At 38.0% G+C, this 23246-nt stretch overlaps 1 protein-coding gene across 1 annotated transcript in view; it reads left to right on the top strand.

Moving 5' to 3' along the window:
• LOC131951220 (calpain-5) overlaps nucleotides 1–18701 on the top strand; it is a 30145-nt gene extending 11444 nt beyond the window's left edge. The window contains exons 2-15 of the mRNA XM_059313561.1: nucleotides 468–643; nucleotides 2168–2299; nucleotides 2966–3017; nucleotides 3210–3360; nucleotides 4527–4710; nucleotides 6335–6531; nucleotides 7695–7772; nucleotides 10385–10562; nucleotides 11232–11354; nucleotides 11915–12111; nucleotides 15159–15274; nucleotides 15994–16130; nucleotides 16556–16653; nucleotides 17450–18701. Of these exons, the coding sequence (XP_059169544.1) occupies nucleotides 473–643; nucleotides 2168–2299; nucleotides 2966–3017; nucleotides 3210–3360; nucleotides 4527–4710; nucleotides 6335–6531; nucleotides 7695–7772; nucleotides 10385–10562; nucleotides 11232–11354; nucleotides 11915–12111; nucleotides 15159–15274; nucleotides 15994–16130; nucleotides 16556–16653; nucleotides 17450–17546 (1911 nt within the window). The 5' untranslated portion in view covers nucleotides 468–472 and the 3' untranslated portion in view covers nucleotides 17547–18701. The remainder of the gene's footprint in view (nucleotides 1–467; nucleotides 644–2167; nucleotides 2300–2965; nucleotides 3018–3209; nucleotides 3361–4526; nucleotides 4711–6334; nucleotides 6532–7694; nucleotides 7773–10384; nucleotides 10563–11231; nucleotides 11355–11914; nucleotides 12112–15158; nucleotides 15275–15993; nucleotides 16131–16555; nucleotides 16654–17449) is intronic.
• The last annotated feature ends 4545 nt before the right edge of the window (nucleotides 18702–23246 follow it).

Below are 23246 nucleotides of genomic sequence, written 5' to 3' on the forward strand. Positions count from 1 at the left end.
TACGGTAACCGGATCCAAAACCAAACCACTACGTCACTATGTCCTATTTGTCTAAAAAAAAGTGCCAGAAAAAAAGCAAAAAAAAAAGTTTTTTTCTTCTCTCCAACAGATATTACAGTGACCGGATCCAAATCCTAGTCACTATGCCACTGTCCTACTTGTCTAAAAAAATGTGTTAGAAACCCATACACACACACACACACACACAAATTATGTTCTTTTTCTCTCCAACAGATATTATGGTGACCGGACCCGAATCCAAGGCACTGCGTCACTATGTCCTACTTGTCTAAAAAAGTGTGTCAGAAAAAAATGCAAAAAAAAAAAAAAAAAGCAAAAACATTGTCTTCTCTCCAACAGATATTATGGTATCTGGATCCAAATCCAAGCAACTACGTCACTGTGTTCTGCTTATCTAAAAAAAATGTGTCAGAATAAAAACTAAAAATATTTTTTCTCTCCAACAGATATAATGGTGACCGGATCCAAATCCAAACCTTTCAAGGGCCAGCACTTTGCCAAGCTGCGCAGACGATGTTTGAGCAAGCGGAAGTTGTTTGTGGATGGGGAATTCCCACCAACCGGCTCGTCTTTGTTCTTCAGTCGACCCGCACCTGCAGACATCGTCTGGAAACGGCCAAAGGTGAGCTGCGAATTCTCCAAGAATTACTTTCATGTTTTTTAGTAAAAAGCAATTTTTTTCTTTAATGCACATCAAAGTGATTCAATAATTAAATATAGTTACCGACAATCAATTAGTTTAATTCAATGATTGTTTTTTTTTAAATAATTTATTTGTATCAATAATTAAGGGAAATTAACTGGCCAACGTCAAAATGTGCAAATTAAAAGTTTGCCATTGGAAAAAATATATTTTCCTTTCTGTGTCTAAGACACATGGGGCCACCACAGAAAGCTGCCTCCTTTTTGTCGGTCACCGGCAATATTCCTGGCAGTCCCCCATGACAGTCCTGCCTCTGTCAGCTGCTTCCACGCAAATAACCAATTAAGAAGGTGCTTTTGTCACTATCATTACCTTGTTCATGGCCCTAAATTTAGCCCTGACCCTAATACTAAAATATCCTTGTCTTAGCTCGTACCCAATCACTAACACAAAAATCGGTACACGGAAAACCCTCGATCCGATAATGCATTGCTCAATAGGCGATTTGCATTAAAAATATACAATTAAAATGCTAATATTAAATAATTGCCATACAACCTTCCTTACAAAAACTTTTTTTCTTATCTTGTAATGTTTTACTTTGGTTTAAATAGGAGACGTGTCCATTTCAAGGATCTTGAAAAACGATAAAAGCGTCAAATTAATTTTATAAAGAATTAACAAAACGGGTCAAATTATATCTGTATAAAAAATTTTTAAAACGAAATAAATGTTTTTTTCCCTCAAACAAGATCTAAAAATTTCCGTCTATTTCTTTTCTCTGTTAGGGACTTCTATTTTCTTTCCATTTTCTGACTGTAGGTTTCATTTTCTTTCCGATTTTCTAACTTTAATAACTTCCATTTTCTTTCCACGTTTCTGACTCTAGCTTCTATTTTCTGTCCAATTTTCCGACTCTAGCTTCTATTTTCTTTCCACATTTCTGACTCTAGCTTCCATTTTCTTTCCATTTTCTGACTAGCTTCTATTTTCTTTCCGCGTTTCTTACTGTAACTTCCATTTTCTTTCCACGTTTCTGACTCTAGCTTCTATTTTCTTTCCATTTTCTAACTAGCTTCTATTTTCTTTCCACGTTTCTCACAGTAACTTCCATTTTCTTTCCACGTTTCTGACTCTAGCTTCTATTTTCTTTCCAATTTTCCGACTCTGGCTTCCATTTTCTTTCCATTTTCTGACGCTAGCTTCCATTTTCTTTCCACGTTTCTGACTGTAGCTTCCATTGTCTTTCCATTTTCTTTCCATTTTCTTTCTATTTTCTGACTGCGGCATCCATTTTTTTCTTCTTCTTCATTCTTAATTAAGATGGAGGATTTAAACAAGCCCAACTTCGTGTATGAACTGGACTGTGGTCTCCAGATCAGCGGGTACCCCATATAGTTTTCCTTGAGTGGGGTGTGTAGGGTCCAGTGTTTGGCTCGCGCATGGCTATATAAACAATATTCTTGAAGGACGTGCTCCGTATCATTTTCTTTCTATCCCCAGGATATTGTAAGCGATCCAAAATTTTTCATCGATACAGCAAGTGCTGAAGATTTCTCCCAAGGTAGTCTCGGCAATTGTTGGTTTGTGGCATCTTGCGCTTGTATCGCAGAGGACAGCTTGTTGTGGAAAAAGGTAATGGACAGCACCATTTCCATCACAACCATCGCCATCACCACACAGCAAGGACCACCAACAACACTAAAACCAAAATCATCCCCACCACCGCCACCACATTCACCACCACATCCCTCACCTTCAAATTTTACTTTATTTCTGTTCCAAGGTGTCTCACGGTATTATCAAAGAGAAATGTATTGAAAGTTTGTTATTACATTTTGTTTATGGGATGGCGTTGTCAAGCTGTAGAGCACTCGAATTCACTTCAGAAGATGGTTACTGTATATCGTGAATGAGATCGTATAACGTGAATGAGACCGTTTAACGTGAATAAGACCGTATAACATTTATAAGACCGTATAACGTGAAGTTGGACGTATAACGTGAATGAGAACGTATAACGTGAATGGCACCGTATAACGTGAAGTTGGAAGTATTACGTGAATAAGACCGTATAACTTGAATGAGACGATAAAGCTCTTTCAGGACAAGTAAACACGTCTAGTCATGGCATTGAACATACATATGTGTATGTAGACTGTCAGGTCTAACATGTGTTATATATACAACAAGATGTGCCTTTTAATTACCTGATGACTGCAAGGCTCAAAATGTTCTATGTAAAATATGTGCCTACATATTATATAATTGAGGTAAACCTTTAATCTGATCTTTGTTTAGGTAGTGCCAGACTACAAATCCCAGGTGTTTTCGCCCGATTCTAAATATGCAGGTAAATAAATATTCTCCTAAGGATTATACACAGTTAAATAAATATTAAGTCAATTAAAACTGACAACAGAAATATATGTTAGGATTGTGTTAAAAGAAATCATCATTTAAAAGAAAACAACACAAAATCAGACACTAAACACTTATAGAAAAACATTTTAGATCTATAATTTATGTCGAAATCAATCTCTAGGCATCTTCCACTTTAAATTCTGGCGCTGTGGTACCTGGGTGGACGTCGTCATCGACGATTACCTGCCCACGAGAAACGGGCGACTGATTTTTACTCACTCCCAGTCTAGAGATGAGTTCTGGTCAGCGCTCTTGGAGAAGGCTTATGCCAAGTGAGTTGGTGGGGGGGGGGGGGCGTGTGCCAGGTGTGTGTCCAGCAGGTAACTGTGTTCTTCTGTCAGGTGTCAGTTTCTATTGTGTGATGGCGTGTTACTGTGTATTCGCTAGTAAAAGAATGTTCGCTTGTCTTTTTTACTGATCATTCTGTTAAAGCACAGCATATCCAAGTCCTCTTCACTATGAAAATATTATGGAAAAGGGCCAATTAAAAATGAACTTTATTTTGAGCTATTGTTTGAAGAGTAGTAAATAATTTTTAAACAATTTCCTTACACCAGTGTGCGTAGAGTACAACGTAAATGTTATAGAAATTCAAATCGTTTTTCTTTTTGTCTATTTATATTCTTTTAATACAAAGCTAAATGCTTCTATTTCTTACAATCACAAACATTTTATGTTAGGCATTTTTGTACTTTTTATTTGTTTTACAAATAGGAATGCACGAATGAGGTTTGCTCGTATGTTTTACTTGTATTGGTTTTATGAAACCTAGCACACATACTTACACATCAACACAAATGCTTTAGTACAAGGTTTGTAAATACTTGCAACCTGTTCGGGTGTTGCGAAAAAGATTTACTAAATTCTTGTAGATAGAGTGTTACAAAAAAGTTTGGTAAATTCTTGCAAACTGTTTGGGTGTTACGAAAAAAGGTTTGTAATTTTTAGCGCAATTTCCATACTGGCAATTGCGATTATTATCTCGTATATGGATGGATGTGTGTCCGCGCTTTAAGTCGTATCTCCTCCTCAACGAAGCAATATCGAGGACTAGTTCCAAAAGCAAATATGTTAAGCAAGTTCCGAGGATGATTGTGGGCCAAAAAAATTCCCGGAATTCCTTCCTGGATTTCCCGGAAAAGCCAAAAAAAAACTCGAAAAAAAAATGCAGTTTTTGACCCATATCTCGGCAACCAGACCACTTAGCGACTTGAAACATTTACCAATCGATTTCTGCCATAATTTAGAACAATATTGCCGAAGAAAGTTTTCAAAAACATCCTTTCGTTCGGTCACAAAAAAATTAATTAAGGAAATTGCGCTTAAATTGTCACTAGACTTTTTATTAACTTGTTTTAGATAGAGTGTTACAAAAAAGTTTGGTAAATTCTTGTAGATTTTTTGTGTGTTACAAAAAAAGTTTTGTCAATTCTTGCAGGCTGTTTGGATGTTACGAGGCATTGACCGCAGGTAAAGCCAGGGATGCTATGGTGGACATGACAGGTGGGATAGGGGAGGGGCTGGAGATAGAGGACTTCAGAAGTGAGCAGTTGAGGGACAGGCTCTTTGATATCCTACACAAAGCTAAGGCGAACCTGTCATTGATGTGTGCGAACATACAGGTGAGTACACCAAATACATATACAGGTGGTTGTGTTCATTACACATACAGGTGGGTGTAATCATTACACATACAGGTGGGTGTAATCATTACACATACAGGTGGGTGTAATCATTACACATACAGGTGGGTGTAATCATTACACATACATGTGGGTGTAATCATTACACCTGTAGGTGGGTGTAATCATTACACATACATGTGGGTTTGTTTATTACACATACAGGTAGTTTCGATCACTACACATACAGGTAGTTTTGATCACTACACATACAGGTAATTTTGATCACTACACATACAGGTAGTTTCGATCACTACACATACAAGTGAGATTGATCACTACACATACAGGTAGTTTCGATCACTACACATACAAGTGAGATTGATCAATACACATACAGTTAGTTTTGATCACTACACATACAGGTAGTTTTGATCACTACACATACAGGTAGTTTCGATCACTACACATACAGGTAGTTTTGATCACTACACATACAGGTAGTTTTGATCACTACACATACAAGTGAGATTGATCAATACACATGAGGCGGGTTTAATCATTATACATACAGTTAGTTTTGATCACTACACATACAGGTAGTTTTGATAACTACACATACAGGTAGTTTTGATAACTACACATACAGGTAGTTTTAATCACTACAAATACAGGTAGTTTCGATCACTACACATACAAGTAGTTTCGATCACTACACATACAGGTAGTTTCGATCACTACACATACAAGTGAGATTGATCAATACACATACAGTTAGTTTCGATCACTACAAATACAGGTAGTTTCGATCACTACAAATACAGGTAGTTTCGATCACTACACATACAGGTAGTTTCGATCACTACACATACAAGTGAGATTGATCAATACACATGAGGCGGGTTTAATCATTACACATATTTTTATAACTACACATGTATGCGCGTCCTACCACTACATCTTAAGCTGAGTTTAATCTTTACATATATAGGGGGCCTAGATGCAATTTATTTTCTCGTGCTTATGTCAACCACAACATGTATGCCTACATCATTACAAATTATGTTTAGATTTATCATCACACAGATAAAATTGCGTTATCCTTTATTTAGGTCGTTCTAATCTTAAAACATGAGGGTGGGGGTTATGACACTATAACATGTGATTCTCATAACATTAAGTAAGTAAGTAAAGTTCCCTTTCAAACCTGACGGTCTATAGGGCAAGTGATTCTAATAACATTAAGTAAGTAAGTAAAGTTCCCTTTAAAACCTGACGGCCTATAGGGCAAGTGAAGTAGAGTTCACTTGTTTCTGTGACCTCGGCATTTTGAAGAGATAGTGTGGTCAGCACTATGCCCAGCCGCCTTTAATTTCCGTAACGTGAGTTAGGTACCCATCAGAGTTGGGTGGACTCAGGGACGGTCTACTGACTTGAACCCGGATTCGAACTCGAGACTTACGGGTTAGCAGTCCAGCTCTCTACTCTCATAACATTATTTAAGGCAAAACATTAGCTTCCTTTAGTGCATTTTATATTGGCGTATATAAAATTACATTAATCTTAGCCTCCTTCTTTTACTTTAACCTTAAGTTTTGACCTTGACCTTTGACCTTGACCTTAGGCTCGGACCAGCGCCGAGATGGAGACCAAGTTGAGCGTGGGGCTGGTCAGAGGCCACGCCTACAGTATCACAGACGTGAGGAAGATCCCCTTGAAGGGGACGGGCCTGTTCAGTCTCTTCAACAGGGAGAAGATCCACATGATCCGTCTCAGGAACCCCTGGGGCGGGGTGGAGTGGAAGGGCGCCTGGAGCGACGGGTAGGATTTTTTAAAATGGCATCATCGTAATATGTTTGTGCCTTAAGGCCCAAATATTGGTTAGCTGTTGGGGTCAGATTTGGATCTAGTTGTCGATCAGAGCATTAATTCAAAATGAAGCAACTGTTTGTAAGGCTATAACCCAAGTTATCTAAACTAAGGCATCACAAGCTCGTCTTCTAAGTACAAAAGTGTTTTCAAAATTACAAAAAAATCAATTATCCCATTATCACACCACGGCCCAATGTCTATGTAAATACAGGCGACGTAGATTTGCTCTGTTTGTGGTAGATTAGATATCGAACTGTTTTGGACAATCATCCAGCCCTACAACCTGGGGGGGGGGGGGGGAAGGGCTAATGGATCAAAACAGAAAAAAATACATAATTTGTATAGAACATATATACTTTAAACAACGCCTCCCTGCCCCCCTTCTACAGCAGGAAGTTTCAAGTGACCCTTGGAAGTAACCTGAAAGAAACAATGTATAACGAGTAAAATATGTAGCAATTTGTCTTATAGCAACACATTCCCCGGTGAGAAAATATCAATTTTCTTCCTACCCTTTCACATTTATTGTATAGGTATTCAAGTCGGTGAAAAAGTGAACCCCACCTCTCATTTGAATGAACACGTTGGTTACAGAGGCGTAGCGACCCTTCCCGGCGCCCGGGGACAAACTTTCGATTTGAACCCCCCCCCCTCGAACTTTTCATTTGCACCCCCCACTCAAACTTTCAATTTGGTGCTCCCCCTTAGGTCGGCGCCCGGGACATATGTCCCCCCCCCCCCTCGCTACGCCTCTGGTTGGTTGTGCTTTTTACTAGTCAATATCTCAATATTTTTTAAAATTTTGTTCCATGCAATTAATGTAGAAAACAGTTAAAGATGTGTAAAATATTGTAGATTTTCTGAAGACGTATGGTCATAGTTAAGGGGACCCAAGACGTCTGAGACTAGTATAGTTCAGCTTAAAATGCGCTTTTAAATTTTTGTCTACCCTTTTTGGCGCCTCTTTAGGGTCGGCGTCCAGAAAGAGGCGCCCCACACGCCCTCCCCTAGCTAAGCCACAGTCTTATTGTTCAAGTCTTTAAGATTTTAATCCAGTGATCTAAACGCAAAACAAAACAGTGATGCAACTAACAATATGCTTCAATGTTTAGATCTCCTGAGTGGAAGAAAGTCAGCGAATCGGAAAAGAAAGAACTTGGGCTGACTTTCGACGAGAACGGTGAATTTTGGTAAGTGGTGGAATTCTCTTTTGGGTATGTCGGCTGATAATCCAGATGAGGTAGAGTATGTCTGTTTGAATGCACGAGAAGGTATTGTGCGGTTAATGGTGTGGCCAGTCACCATTAATCACTGCTAAGTGTTGGTGACTATCAGAACTTGGTAGATTCTGTGACATTAACTGGGAGGGAGCTAGAGATTTGCTTTGTTCATACTTGTTTTGATCAGTACACGTTTAGTTAAAACAATTCGCCTATCTTAGCCTTAGTCTTACAATAACTAGGCCTACATTTTATGAAAAAAAAGCAAAAGTATTAAAATTATATACGCCATTAAATAAATAAAAAACATCTTATTTTACTTTGAAAATTGTTCAACAACGACCTTGTCTAAGATACACGCTAAATTTGAACCTACCGTAAACTTACACCGGTCCCTGAAGTCCCTATAAGAAAATTGTAAGGGTATAATCAACCCTACAGCTCAACCGTTATTGATTTATGTGGCCATTAAAACAACGGATGAAAATGAGCCTTTTAATTAGTTCTGTTTGGTGTATAATGTCGTTTTATAATTACACATTTTAAAAAATCATACATTTTAAAGATGTTTTTTCCAGTACGAAATCAATGATTGTGCAATTATTTTTGTTCAGCAAAGAGCCATTTCATACATTTTGCACTTTATTTTAAGGAAAAAATAATTATTTTCCATTTGATGATGTTTGGTTATTACAATTATTTTAGGCCATCTCAGCGGCGTTGCAAGGGTGGGAGGGCAGGGGGGGGGGGGGGGCGGACAGCTCCGGGTGACACCATTTAGGGGGATGACACCAAAGCAAAAATAGCAAAATATATTTAGTTTCCGCCCCCAAAGCGGCCCATGTAATTATTTTTTTTTAATAATCAGATAAATTAACCAATGTTAGATTATTAACTGGGTTATTTCCTTTTGTTCATAAAAAAATCCAAACAATTCCAAAGCCTAATGTTCTCAAAATAATGAAAATATTTCCGTAAAAAATTAAGTTTTGTAGTGCAGCTCAAATCTAAAAACAAAAGTCACACTTCTAAAAGTAACACTGTAATGCGAGAAAATCTTTCTCTACTGTAACGGTTTCGTCACTTTGCGAATGATGCAATTAGCTTCTATTTTTAGAAGATCCAATTAGAAATTGAGATCGAGTATCTAATCATACCCAATTAGTAACGCTAACTAATTGCATCAGTCACACTGATGTTTATAACACGTCAAATAATTTATTTTACGTGTTACAGAAACAATCGTGTTGATTTGTGTAACTTTAGCGAATGACGCAATCTGCATCATTGTTTCAGGATGCTATTTAGCGACTCTGGTTTATCCTGTGAGCTCTATGGCGGCTATGTTAGTTTTAAGTAGCTAGGGTCCGGACGCGGCGTCTGCGGTAAAGAAATCGGGGCTGTGATCTACCTCTTTATTTCGGTGAGTGATTAACGTGCGCTCAAGGTTTTCATGCTGTAGTGTAGGTAAACCCGTGTCCCGATATTTATGATGCAAGCGCAGGCATTGTTTACATTTAAATAACTCAGTTTTAAAAAACAAGGTCACGCGTCTAAGAACATGGGATCGGTAACGCATTAATGAAACCCTTCTTATATATTTCGTCAGACTTTCTTCTATCCCCGCGGCAACGCGCGGGTACGGGTACGCTAGTTTCTTATAAATGAAAAAAAGAACCGAATTCAGCCCAAAATGCGTAGCTTTAAAAAGATGAAATGAATAAAAAGATACTTAAATACATATACGCATGCGTATCCACAGACTTACATATGCATGTGGCTAATATATATATATATATATATATATATATATATATATATATATATATATATATATATATATATATAATGCCTATATTTAGATTTTGGGTGGGGGGTGACACCATTAGATACCTCACCGGATAACACCCGACCTAGCGATTCCACTGGGCCATCTTTATCCTAATATATTCTAGGATATTACCATCATTTCCTTTATATTTCGATGATTATGACATCTTTGGACAATGTATTTTGATACTGCTGTCTTTATTTTATAAGATATTACTTCACGATAAATCTTTCTCTTAATGCACTCATTTGGTGATAAACCCGGTTTTGATTCGTAAGATGGCAGTTAATGCTAAATCTTGTTTTGTTTTTAAAAAAATCTTTTGATACTACACCTGATTTCAACTTGTAGGATGTCGTTTCAAGATAACTTTTAAATTTTGTCTTATAGGTTGTCGAATGATAATGAAACTTTTAAATTTTGTCTTATAGGTTGTCGAATGATAATGAAACTTTTAAATTTTGTCTTATAGGTTGTCGAATGATAATGAAACTTTTAAATTTTGTCTTATAGGATAACGTTTGATTTTATAATTGCTTTTTGTCTTTAGGAAGTCGTTTGATGATACAACAAATTATATTTTGTCTTTTAAGGATTATTTGATGATACAAGTTTAAAATTGTGTCGTGTAGGATATCGTTTGTTGATACAACTTTTTTAATTCTGTAGGATGTCGCTTGATGATACAATTTTGAAATTTTTTCGTGTAGGATGATGTTTGATGAAATTTTAAAAACAATTTGTCTTGTAGGATGTCGTTTGACGACTTTTGTCGCTACTTCACCAACATCGACATCTGCCACATGATGAACACCTCTTTCTTCACGCTGAAGAGGTCTTGGAACGAGGTGTCGGCCACAGGGGAGTGGCGGAGGGGAATCAGGGCCGGGGGGTGCGGCAACCACCCCACATTCCTAGACAACCCCCAGGTAACTTTAAAGTAATTGACAACCAGCCCTAGACAAAATGTCAATTAAAATAAAACAAAAATCACTTTTATAGTTACCCTGGAATTATTTAATTGCTAATTTATTTCCAGAGAAAAAAAAGATACATTAACATGAAAGTCACTTTCTCAACTAATTACCTCTCGTAGAATGTTAGATTATTTAATCAATTAAGTTGAAAAGGAAAAGATAATCCAAGAATATGTCTAGGTCGTGAATAAATAATAGCGTGACCTCCCTTGAAGAAAAAAAACCCTGCTTTAGCCAGTAGTGTACCCAGTGTTTCTTCCAGACTTTTTTCTCCCGGGGGGGGGGGGGGAAGGGGGGAACTTGAAATTTTCGGGGGGGGGGGGGGGGAGCGGTCAACACTTTTCGGGGGGGGGGGGCGGACACTAGTAAAAGTGTATGTCTACTATATAAAATCCATTACGTTTGGAGGGGGGGGGGGGGCGGTAGACTTTCTTCGGAGCCCCCCCCCCCCCCCCGAAGTGACGCCTGGAAGAAACTCTAAGTGTTCCTAAAAGCTCTCAACGATGTGTACTAATTAACCGCTCCTCAAAGTATGAGCTTTAATTAACCACATGCTGCACATAGTATAATCATGTAAAGATACCTAAAATTTTACCTGATTTTACTTTGTTCTGACGGCAGTACCTGCTAGAGGTATACAGTGACGAGGAAGAAGTGCTGGTGTCCCTTGAACAAGAAGACAGACGGTCGTCCAACTTTCGTACCAGGGGAGAGAACTACACCATTGGCTTTACAATCATCAAGGTAAGAGAGATAACTTATGTAATATTAGACGACTGGGAGAATAACCGTTTGTTTTCACAAAATAGTTTTTTTGTTATTTAATCATACTGTTATAGATCAGACATATTTAAATAATTTGAAGCAAACATACATGTGGGGTTATTAAATCAACATATTTTTTTTAAAAATAGAATACTTTATAGTTAATTCAGTTTCAACATGAATAAGTGTGCGGACTATCTAATAGACTAATAAATTATTTCGTTGAATAATGAACAATAGTTACCCTTCCATTTTATTGTCGTTTAATAATGCGTTTAAAAAAAAAGATTTTGGCGATTTACCTATTTTATGATAAATCTATTTGACGATAAACCTATATTTTGATAGTAAACATAGTTAACGATAAACTTAATTATTTAATAAACACATTTAATGATAGTCAATTCTTACGATAAACCTACTTCATTTACTTGATGACACATTGTTTCATGACTCTGTAAACATTAAACTACAAATTTAGCTTACAGAATAAATCTCTAATACCGATAACTCTTGAAGCTATTTTGATGATGGCACAGACTGACCTGAACCGAAAGTACAGAATGCACGACAGAATGGACAGAGTGCATGCCGGTCCCTTCGTGCAAGCCCGCAGCATCCTGTCTCGTCTGCCGCTCCAGAGAGGGCGCTACTGTCTCATCCCGTCGACCTTTGACCCGGGACTGGAGAGTCAATACCTGCTGAGGATGTACAGCCAAGGGACGTTAGGGTTAAGGTGTGTGGGGGGTGGGGGATGTTAGGGTTGTGTGGGGATTGTGGGATGTTAGGGTTAAGGTGTGTGGGGATGTTATGATTAAGGTGTGTGTGTGTGGAGGGGAGTTGTGGGATATTATGGTTAAGGTGTGTGAGGATTGTGGGATGTTAGGGTTAAGGTGTGTGGGGGTTGTGGGATGTAAGGGTTGTTGTGTGGGGATTGTGGGATGTTAGGGTTAAGGTGTGTGGGGATGTTAGGGTTAAGGTGTGTGGGGATGTTAGGGTTAATGTGTGTGGGGATTGTGGGATGTTAGGGTTAAGGTGTGTGGGGATTGTGGGATGTTAGGGTTAAGGTGTGTGGGGGTTGTTGGATGTTAGGGTTAAGGTGTGTGGGGGTTGTTGGATGTTAGGGTTAAGGTGTGTGGGGATGTTAGGGTTAAGGTGTGTGGGGATTGTGGGATGTTAGGGTTAAGGTGTGTGGGGATTGTGGGATGTTAGGGTTAAGGTGTGTGGGGGCTGTTGGATGTTAGGGTTAAGGTGTGTGGGGATGTTAGGGTTAAGGTGTGTGGGGATGTTAGGGTTAAGGTGTGTGGGGGTTGTTGGATGTTAGGGTTAAGGTGTGTGGGGATGTTAGGGTTAAGGTGTGTGTGGATTGTGGGATGTTAGGGTTAATGTGTGTGGGGGTTGTTGGATGTTAGGGTTAATGTGTGTGGGGATGTTAGGGTTAAGGTGTGTGGGGATTGTGGGATGTTAGGGTTGAGGTGTGTGGGGATGTTAGGGTTAAGGTGTGTGGGGATGTTAGGGTTACGGTGTGTGGGGATTGTGGGATGTTAGGGTTGAGGTGTGTGGGGATATTAGGGTTAAGGTGTGTGGGGATGTTAGGGTTGAGGTGTGTGTGGATGTTAGGGTTAAGGTGTGTGGGGATTGTGGGATGTTAGGGTTGAGGTGTGTGGGGATGTAGGGTTAAGGTGTGTGGGGATGTTATGATTAAGGTGTGTGTGTGGAGGGGGGTTGTGGGATATTATGGTTAAGGTGTGTGAGGATTGTGGGATGTTAGGGTTAAGGTGTGTGGGGGTTGTGGGATGTAAGGGTTGTTGTGTGGGGATTGTGGGATGTTAGGGTTGAGGTGTGTGGGGATGTTAGGGTTAAGGTGTGTGGGGATGTTAGGGTTAAGGTGTGTGGGGGTTGTTGGATGTTAGGGTTAATGTGTGTGGGGATGTTAGGGTTAAGGTGTGTGGGGATTGTGGGATGTTAGGGTTGAGGTGTGTGGGGATGTAGGGTTAAGGTGTGTGGGGATGTTATGATTAAGGTGTGTGTGTGGAGGGGGGTTGTGGGATATTATGGTTAAGGTGTGTGAGGATTGTGGGATGTTAGGGTTAAGGTGTGTTGGGGTTGTGGGATGTAAGGGTTGTTGTGTGGGGATTGTGGGATGTTAGGGTTGAGGTGTGTGGGGATGTTAGGGTTAAGGTGTGTGGGGATGTTAGTGTTAAGGTGTGTGGGGGTTGTTGGATGTTAGGGTTAATGTGTGTGGGGATGTTAGGGTTAAGGTGTGTGGGGATTGTGGGATGTTAGGGTTAAGGTGTGTGGGGGTTGTTGGATGTTAGGGTTAATGTGTGTGGGGATGTTAGGGTTAAGGTGTGTGGGGATTGTGGGATGTTAGGGTTGAGGTGTGTGGGGATGTTAGGGTTAAGGTGAGTGGGGATGTTAGGGTTAAGGTGTGTGGGGATTGTGGGATGTTAGGGTTGAGGTGTGTGGGGATATTAGGGTTAAGGTGTGTGGGGATGTTAGGGTTAAGGTGTGTGGGGATTGTGGGATGTTAGGGTTGAGGTGTGTGGGGATGTTAGGGTTAAGGTGTGTGGGGATGTTAGGGTTAAGGTGTGTGGGGATTGTGGGATGTTAGGGTTGAGGTGTGTGGGGATATTAGGGTTAAGGTGTGTGGGGATGTTAGGGTTGAGGTGTGTGTGGATGTTAGGGTTAAGGTGTGTGGGGATGATAGGGTTAAGGTGTGTGGGGATTTCAGGGTTAAGGTGTGTGGGGATTGTGGGATGTTAGGGTTAAAAAGTGTGGGGATTGAGGGATGTTACAGTTAAGGTGTGTGGGGATGTTAGGGCTAAGGTGTGTGGGGATTTCAGGGTTAAGGTGTGTGGGGATTGTGGGATGTTAGGGTTGAGGTGTGTGGGGATGTTATGGTTAAGGTGTGTGGGGATTAAGGGATGTTACAGTTAAGGTGTGTGGGGATGTTAGGGTTAAGGTGTGTGGGGATTTCAGGGTTTAGGTGTGTGGGGATTGTGGGATGTTAGGGTTGAGGTGTGTGGGGATTGAGAGATGTTACCGTTAAGGTGTGTGGAGATGTTAGGGTTAAGGTGTGTGGGGATTTTAGCGTTAAGGTGTGTGGGGATTGTGGGATGTTATGGTTAAGGTGTGTGGGGGGTTGTGGGATGTTATGGTTAAGGTGTGTGGGGATGTTATGGTTAAAGTGTGTGGGTATTGTGGGATGGTGGGGTTAAGGTTTGTGGGGATTGTGTGATGGTGGGTTAAGGTGTGTGGGGATTGTGTGATGGTGGGGTTAAGGTGTGTGGGGATTGTGGGATGGTGGGGTTAATTAGTGTGGGGATTGTGGGATGTAAGGGTAATGGTATTGAGGCTTACTGTACTAACTTTAGAAACCCTGTACCTCAGCTATTGAGGTTTGCTGTAATAACATTAGAACACTTGTACATTAAAGCCCACTCTGAAAGAAACACTTCTGGATACCCCACATTATAAATGTACTTTAATGTAATCAAGATCTTCTATAACTTTTTCAACAATACCCTTTAAAATAACGTTAAACCTTTTGAAAAGTATAACTCAAGGGAAGGAACTGAATTTTGGTCCGGTGTTTTTAAATAGATTTCGTTCAAGGATTTTGTTTCTAGCAATGTGTTTTTCGACATAAATAAAATTAAATTTGGTTTTAATTTCTTGGCTAAGATCCTTTATCCTAAACCTATGATTACTACGTCATTTTTAGAAACCCGTTTGTTGATAAATTAGCTTGAATGAATTAAAAACCACGAATTTTTCCAGAGAATTAAAGAAAGATGTACCCAGCCCGCCACGGTTCTTTAGAAAACCAAAAGTCGCAGCGACCTCTGTCTGTGTACATGCTGTGGAGGGCTTCAAGATGGCTGATGGTCAAACAGGTCAGTCTTCAGACATGTTCTTTCCTGGCCATTTGTACCCAACAAGAAGTTTAATGCAATTTTTGATGATTTTTTTTATTGAAACTGGTCTACAAGGAAAATAGTATACAAGTATTTTAAGAATTTGCGAATATCGTGTTGACATACTCTAGATTTTACAATGTCAATACGTGTGAATTATTTAACTTCTGTAATTACGATTTGCAATCTTAGGTATTGAGATTTACTGTAGTACTTAAGAACCCCTAAACCTTAGGTATTGAGGCGTACTGAACTAAATTTAGAACCCCTGTACCGTATAATTTGAGGCATATTGTAGTAGCTTAAGAGTCTCTGTACCATAAGTATTACATTTTACTGTATTAACTTTAGAACCCCTGTGCCGCAGCTATTGAGGTTTACTTTAGTAACATTAGAACCAATGTAACTAAGGTATTGATTCTTACCTTTGAATTCCTGTACCTTACATATCACATCCTACTGTAGTAACATTAGAACCCTTGTAAATTACGTAGTGAGACCTACTGTAATAACTTTAGAATCCCTCTACCTCAGGTATTGAAGCCTACTGTAGTAACTTTAGAACCCCTGTACCCCAGGTATAGAAGCCTACTGTAGTAACTTTAGAACCCCTGTACCCCAGGTTTAGAAGCCTACTGTAGTAACTTTAGAACCCTTGTACCCCCTACTGCAGTAACTTTAGAACCCCTGTACCCTAGGTATCGAAGCCTACTGTATCATCAAGTGTGAGCATCAGGAGGTCAGAACACCAACCACAGAGACCATGAGTAAACCAGAGTGGAAAGACAGGATCACATTTTACCGACAGAAACCGACAGAAGATGTTGTAGTGGAGGTAAGCTAAACCACATTTTACCGACAGAAACCGACAGAAGATGTTGTAGTGGAGGTAAGCTAAACCACATTTTACCGACAGAAACCGACAGAAGATGTTGTAGTGAAGGTAAGCTAAACCACATTTTACCGACAGAAACCGACAGAAGATGTTGTAGTGGAGGTAAGCTAAACCACATTTTACCGACAGAAACCGACAGAAGATGTTGTAGTGAAGGTAAGCTAAACCACATTTTACCGACAGAAACCGACAGAAGATGTTGTAGTGGAGGTAAGCTAAACCACATTTTACCGACAGAAACCGACAGAAGATGTTGTAGTGGAGTTAAGCTAAACCACATTTTACCTGAAAAAAAATAAATTATCAATGTATCAACTGTGTTCGTATTTTTGTTCTCTATTTAAAATTGATATTTTACCTAATAGGTGTGGGACCGAAATATGCTCAAAGATTATCTAATCGGCACCTTGACATTACCCATGTCAAAAGCCAGTGAATACACCGGTGGTAACATCATACGAAGGTAGGCGTTCATTGTATTTTTTCTTATTAATGTATTATCTCCCCTTGTATACAATCTTTTGCAGCAGTGATCGAACTTTGCTTTGCGTGAACTGTTAAGTAAAGCATATATAAAAAAAATTTCTTTTAGAATTATCACCAATTACATAATATATATATATATATATATATATATATATATATATATATATATATATATATATATATATATATATAAATATATATATATATATATATATATATATATATAAATTAAATCAATACTAGGTGATAAAAAAAATCCAATGAATAATAAGGGAATCGATTGTTAAAGTTGTAACGAGTTCTAACCTTGATGAGACGAATACATTGGTTTAAGCTTCATGCAGAATACTTCCATACAGTAGGTTTATATATCGACTTTATAGAGGACAAATGCAGTGTGTCACAAAAAAGAAACATAATCTCGAGAAAAATGAGTTTATAAATCTTAATTCCAATATTAAAATAGTGCAATATATTATATTTAAACATTCATAAAACATTAGCATTCTACTTTCTTGACATTATACATGGGTATTCTTGTAACTTGTATTATTGACAATATAAGTAGAAATGCACATCGATTTCACAAAAAAGTGCAAATACTGTATTTATTTATCTATGCAGTGGATATACGTACCTCCACAAGACAATAATAACAAAAGCAGAAAATCTTAGTCTGCAGATACTTTAGCTACAAAAATAATTAAAAAATTAGATGAAAATTATATAAAAAAGCAAACAAATGAAATAAAAAAAAATTCTCTCACTTCCAGATATGAGCTTGTGAAGAGCAACGCTGAAGGTAAAGACGAACATAGGGGATACATCTGGGTCAAAGTCAAACACACGTTCAACCTCATGGAGGTGTAAAGCTGCCAGAGTTCATCTCAGCAACTCATCAAAACACGATTTAGTTTTTGTACAGAAAGATCACTAGAACTCGTCTCAGCTACTCATCAAAACATGTTTTAGTTTTTGTACAGAAATATCACTCAACCAGCCATGCTTACAAATAGAAAACTCAACAAGAATTTTAAACAAGATCACAAAACTAGCTCTGTATACAAACAAAAAACACCCAACATGACATGTATGCAAAAAATATCAACCAACAATACCTGTGTACAAAAAAGACCAATCAACAAGATCTATATAAAAAAGATCACTTAACAAGACTTGTACTTGTATACAAAAAATCCCTAAACAAAACATGTATACCAAAAACGAACACAAAATTTATCGTATGACTGCAAACTTACCAATTGTTGAATTACAAACGTCATATCAATCCAGGAAGACAAAAAAACAACCAAAGATCTCGTTTGTTATATGTATCTGCAATCTACTCTAACCATAGACATGTCTTTATCTTTTAACTAACCACAGAAGCATTTATTCGCAATGTATTTCTCGCATTTATTTTTGTATTATAGTTCCATTATGTAGGTGCTCAGTATCGCTGTAAATAAAAATCTTAACATATACATAACGATCTTTACATTATATTTCATATTTCGTTAATCAGTACTCAAGCTTTAAATCGTTGCATTAACTAAAAATAAACTAGAAGAATGTTGTTCAATATGTTATATTTATAGCGGTAGTCCTGACGTTGAAGTGATGAAGTGGTAACCAAAGACACGTTTCATTGAAATATTTGTGAGCAAACATGGGTAGTTGTTAATTTGTAAAAATGTAATGGAATAACTATTTTAACATGGGTGTTTGTTATTATTGAAATGTAGCGAGATATGAATGTTAACTTAGGCCGTGTTTCACTAAAATAAAGTTGTAACTGCAGAAAAAAAAATCAATTTTGTTGATTCTTTATATTTCAAGATAGAAAACAAACGAACATACTTTGTATATGCAACTGTATTTACTTTGATCTAACCTACACAAACATCTACCTGTACTGGAAAATTAACAGTAACTGCTGCTTATATGTCTTTAGTTCCTCTTTATGCACGGATTAATAAACAGATGTATAATACATGTATTAAATATATATTTGATACCTGGTCGGTATTTGGTGTTAGTGTATGATTATGTATGCTACAGTATGCTAGCGTATGCCCCTTTGTTGGGTTTTAGTGTATGACAATAAGCGAACCATAGAGTATGACATAATGGGAACCATTAGAGTATGACATAAGGGAACCATAGGGTATGACATAAGGGAACCATAGGGTATGACATAAGGGAACCATAGAGTATGACATAAGGGAACCATAGAGTATGACATAAGGAAACCATAGAGTATGACATAAGGGAACCATAGAGTATGACATAAGGGAACCATAGAGTATGACATAAGGGAACCATAGGGTATGACATAAGGGAACCATAGAGTATAACATAAGGGAACCATAGAGTATGACATAAGGAAACCATAGAGTATGACATAAGGGAAACATAGAGTATGACATAAGGGAACCATAGAGTATGACATAAGGGAACCATAGGGTATGACATAAGGGAACCATAGAGTATGACATAAAGGAACCATAGAGTATGACTTAAGGGAACCATAGGGTATGACATAAGGGAACCATAGGGTATGACATAAGGGAACCATAGAGTATGACATAAGGGAACCATAGAGTATGACATAAGGAAACCATAGAGTACGACATAAGGGAACCATAGAGTATGACATAAGGGAACCATATAGTATGACATAAGGGAACCATAGAGTATGACATAAGGGAACCATAGAGTATGACATAAGGGAACCATAGAGTATGACATAAGGGAACCATAGAGTATGACATAAGGGACCCATAGAGAATGACATAAGGGAACCATAGAGTATGACATAAGGGAACCATAGAGTATGACATAAGGGAACCATAGAGTATGACATAAGGGAACCATATTACAAGTATTTTACTACCACCAATCAGTTGCGTCGCTAGGTCGGATGTCAACCAGTGCGGCACCACATTGTGTTAATCCCCCCCCCCCCTTTTTTTTTTGCTCTGTAAAGTTTGCAGTTGGTGTCACCCCCCTCACCCCCCCCCCCCCCCGTTAAAAGCTTTAAGTGTTCACATTTGCTCTATAGTTTGCATGTATATGTCATGGTGTCACCGCCCCCCCCCCCCTTTCCTTGTATGGATCGTAATTACGTACTTAAAATACATTGTAGCTCTAATTACCATTCATTGAACTAGGAAAAAACATATTTATTCTTTTTATCTTGCAATTATTTTTTACTTGGTGTTACCCTTCCCCCCCCCCCCTGAATGGTGTCACACGGTGCGATCAGTACCCCCCGCCACCGCCTTGCGACGTCTCTGCGACCAATAACTATAAAAAAAATTTATAGTTAAATATTGGTTATTGGTAGATAAAACCAACCAGGGTACTAGAAATGCTTGAAAAAAAATAAACTTTTACAATCTAAAAAAAAATCTGTGTGGTGATCTATGTCATGCACTAGATCTAGATCTACCAGACTATGCCCGGTTATACTGCGCTGCAGGCAGCAATAGAAAGTTTAAAAAAAAAATTTAAAAAAATTAAATGAAATTAAAAAACAACAATGCGCAAACATATGCAGGCGGCAACAAAAGGCTCCATAGTTTATGGCACACGCCGGGCTAATTTTAACTTGACCTAATTTTTTTTTCAAAACTTCAGCCTAATACCGGATTCACTTAGAAGTGATAAGTTTATTACTAAAATGGTGGAGGCGGTGGGTGTGGGGGTGGGGCACGGTCAGGGGCGTTGCTAAAATGGGGGGGTGTCAAAAGAATTTTTTTTTAAAAATTAACAAGCATATTTGGAGCTGCGCTACTGTCAAACAGCCGGTCACACAGCTCTGCTGATGACCAGTGTTAATTCCAGACTGTTTTCTCCGGGGGGTGGGGGGGGGGGGGGCACTTGAAATTTTCGGGGGGGAAGGGGGGGGAGAGAGCAGACTACATTTTCCGAGGGGGAGGGGGGGAAGGATCGGACACTGGTAAAAGTATATTTTCGGGGGGCGGGGCGGTAGACTTTCTTCGGGGGGTGGACAGATGCCTGGAAGACACTCTGCCGATGACTGAGCTGTTGTCTGCTTTGATTTTAGAACAACAAAGTCAATATCGTCATGCGCCGGTGACTTAGTAAAAACCGCTTCCCTTTCTTCCTAATGGGGGGGGGGGGGGGCACATTGTCGAGGTTGAACGAGGCGAGTTTTTATGGTTGAAGAGGGGTGATTTTTTTTGCCAATCACGTCTTCACCCCCCACCCCCCCCCCCCCCCCCCCCCCCCCTGTATACTTTATATTAAAATATATACTTAAGCTAGCTTCGTCCAACGAACATATTAAGTGCTCCCCCCTCCCCAACATCCAAAAGTTTCAATAGCACCCCCGGCTAGAAAAGTCCAAATGGCAACACGTAGGCCAACCTCGTTTGGATTTATACAATATTTTGTTATTTTATTTTAATTAAACTCATTGACATGGTAAATGTTTTTCGCAATAAAACTGATTATATATTAGTTTTTCTTTTGTACAAAAAGTGTATTTAGATGTTATTCAAGATAAGATAATGTGAAGACATGGAAGAGAAATTCCAACTTCAAAGTCGATAAAAGAATGGGGGGGGGGGGGGGGGGGAGTTGGTTTAAACTATGTAATAAACTAAACAGCAAATTTTTTTTTTTTTTTTAAATGCTGTACCTCGTAGCATTGCCTCTCCTAGCCTAGGGTCATGATCGCGTTTGGTGACGTAAGTGTCCCAGACGACATCATGAAACACCTCTGATATAATGGGGCGGGGGCCTATTGACACCTGACTTAATTACCTATGTGAGATCAATACGTCTGGTGGTACTGGCTGGTCCTGCTTACACTGTAAGTAGTATGAAGTATATATGTAAGGGTATGTTATTTCACAGTTTTATTTCCCTATAGGCCTATATATATATATATATATATATATATATATATATATATATATATATGTATATATATATGTATATATATATATGTATATATATATATATATAATATATATATTATATATAATATATATATATATATATATATAATATTATAATATATATATATACTATTATAATATATATATATATATATATATATATATATATATAATATATACATATATATATATATATATATATATATATATATTATATCACTCACGTGGCGCGGATAAAACGGATTATGAGTTGGACTCCCATTAGCTAGGCAGGCGTATCACTAAATGGCTACATAGTTTTTTTTTTAAATATTATTTTATTACGTTGTAATAAATCCATCGTCCGATAAGCATTAGGATAAGCGATTGGATAAGCGATTGGATAAGCGATTGGATAAGCGATTGGATAAGCGATTGGATGAGCGATTGGATAACTGCACCTTAGAATCAAGGCGCAAAGAGAGAGCAGTAAGTTGGGAAAAGGTCGATGTTGCCTACGTATCACTCTCTGATTTATTGAACAATTTACGATTAAACTAGATACACTTAATCAACAAAAAAAATCATAACACATGATCTATGGTATGTAAGTATAAAAATATTATTTATAAAGAAGTTTGACGGTAAAAGAGGTGTAACTCAACCATCATACCTCTTAACATCGCCTTATTCATCGTGTAATCTAAGCGTTAATTTGCGATTGATAACGGTTTCTACAATACCCTACACATTTAACCCACACACACAACAAAAACACAATGCAATTTTATAAGCCACACCAGCAGTATAAAAATCGACTTCAATAAACTATAACATTAAAATCAAGTAGAACATTTTTTTATACACGCAATAGGCGTAATGTTTCACTTCGCTTTCTTTTCTTTCTCTCTCTTCCCCCTCTCCCTGTCTCTATTTTCTCTCTCTCTCTCTCTCTCTCTCATATATATATATATATATATAGTATATATATATATATATATATATATATATATATATATATGATATATATATATATAAATATATATATATATATATATATATATATACATATATATATATATATATATATATATATATATATATATATATATATATATATATATATATATATATATATATATATATTTATATATATATTATATATATATACTTCCGTATAGTGTGTATTTAAAACTTCGCCAACGTAATATGGAAAGTGTTCTGTTTAGGAATATGGATGCGTGTAGGGTTATTGTAATGCGTAGGGTTAGGGAAAGGATTAGGATATGGACAGGGATGGGTTAAAAAATCTTAAATGATAAGTTTATATGTAGGACAACTTGCCGGTTTTGCTGTTTCGCTGAATTCATTGAGAAAAAATAAAACACGAATTATTTATTAAATTCTTCATGACGGGCACCTAGAATGTTGAGAAATTGTGTAAATCAAAATCATGTATAATAGGCAGAGGCGTCGCGAGGCTGTGGGCGGGTTGTGCGGATCCAGTGTTTTTTCCAGACTTTTTTTCTCCGGGGGGGGGGGGGGCACTTGAAATTTTCGGGGGGGGGGGGGCGGTACACCTTCTTCAAGGGGGGGGGGGGCGGACACTGTTAAAAGTATATATTTTCTATATAAATTATATAAAGAAGAAACTCTGTGC

This window comes from Physella acuta, unplaced genomic scaffold, assembly GCF_028476545.2.
Source record: "Physella acuta isolate Inbredline_101_S28 unplaced genomic scaffold, ASM2847654v3 ptg000804l, whole genome shotgun sequence".
In the NCBI taxonomy this organism is placed as follows: Eukaryota; Metazoa; Mollusca; class Gastropoda; family Physidae; genus Physella; species Physella acuta.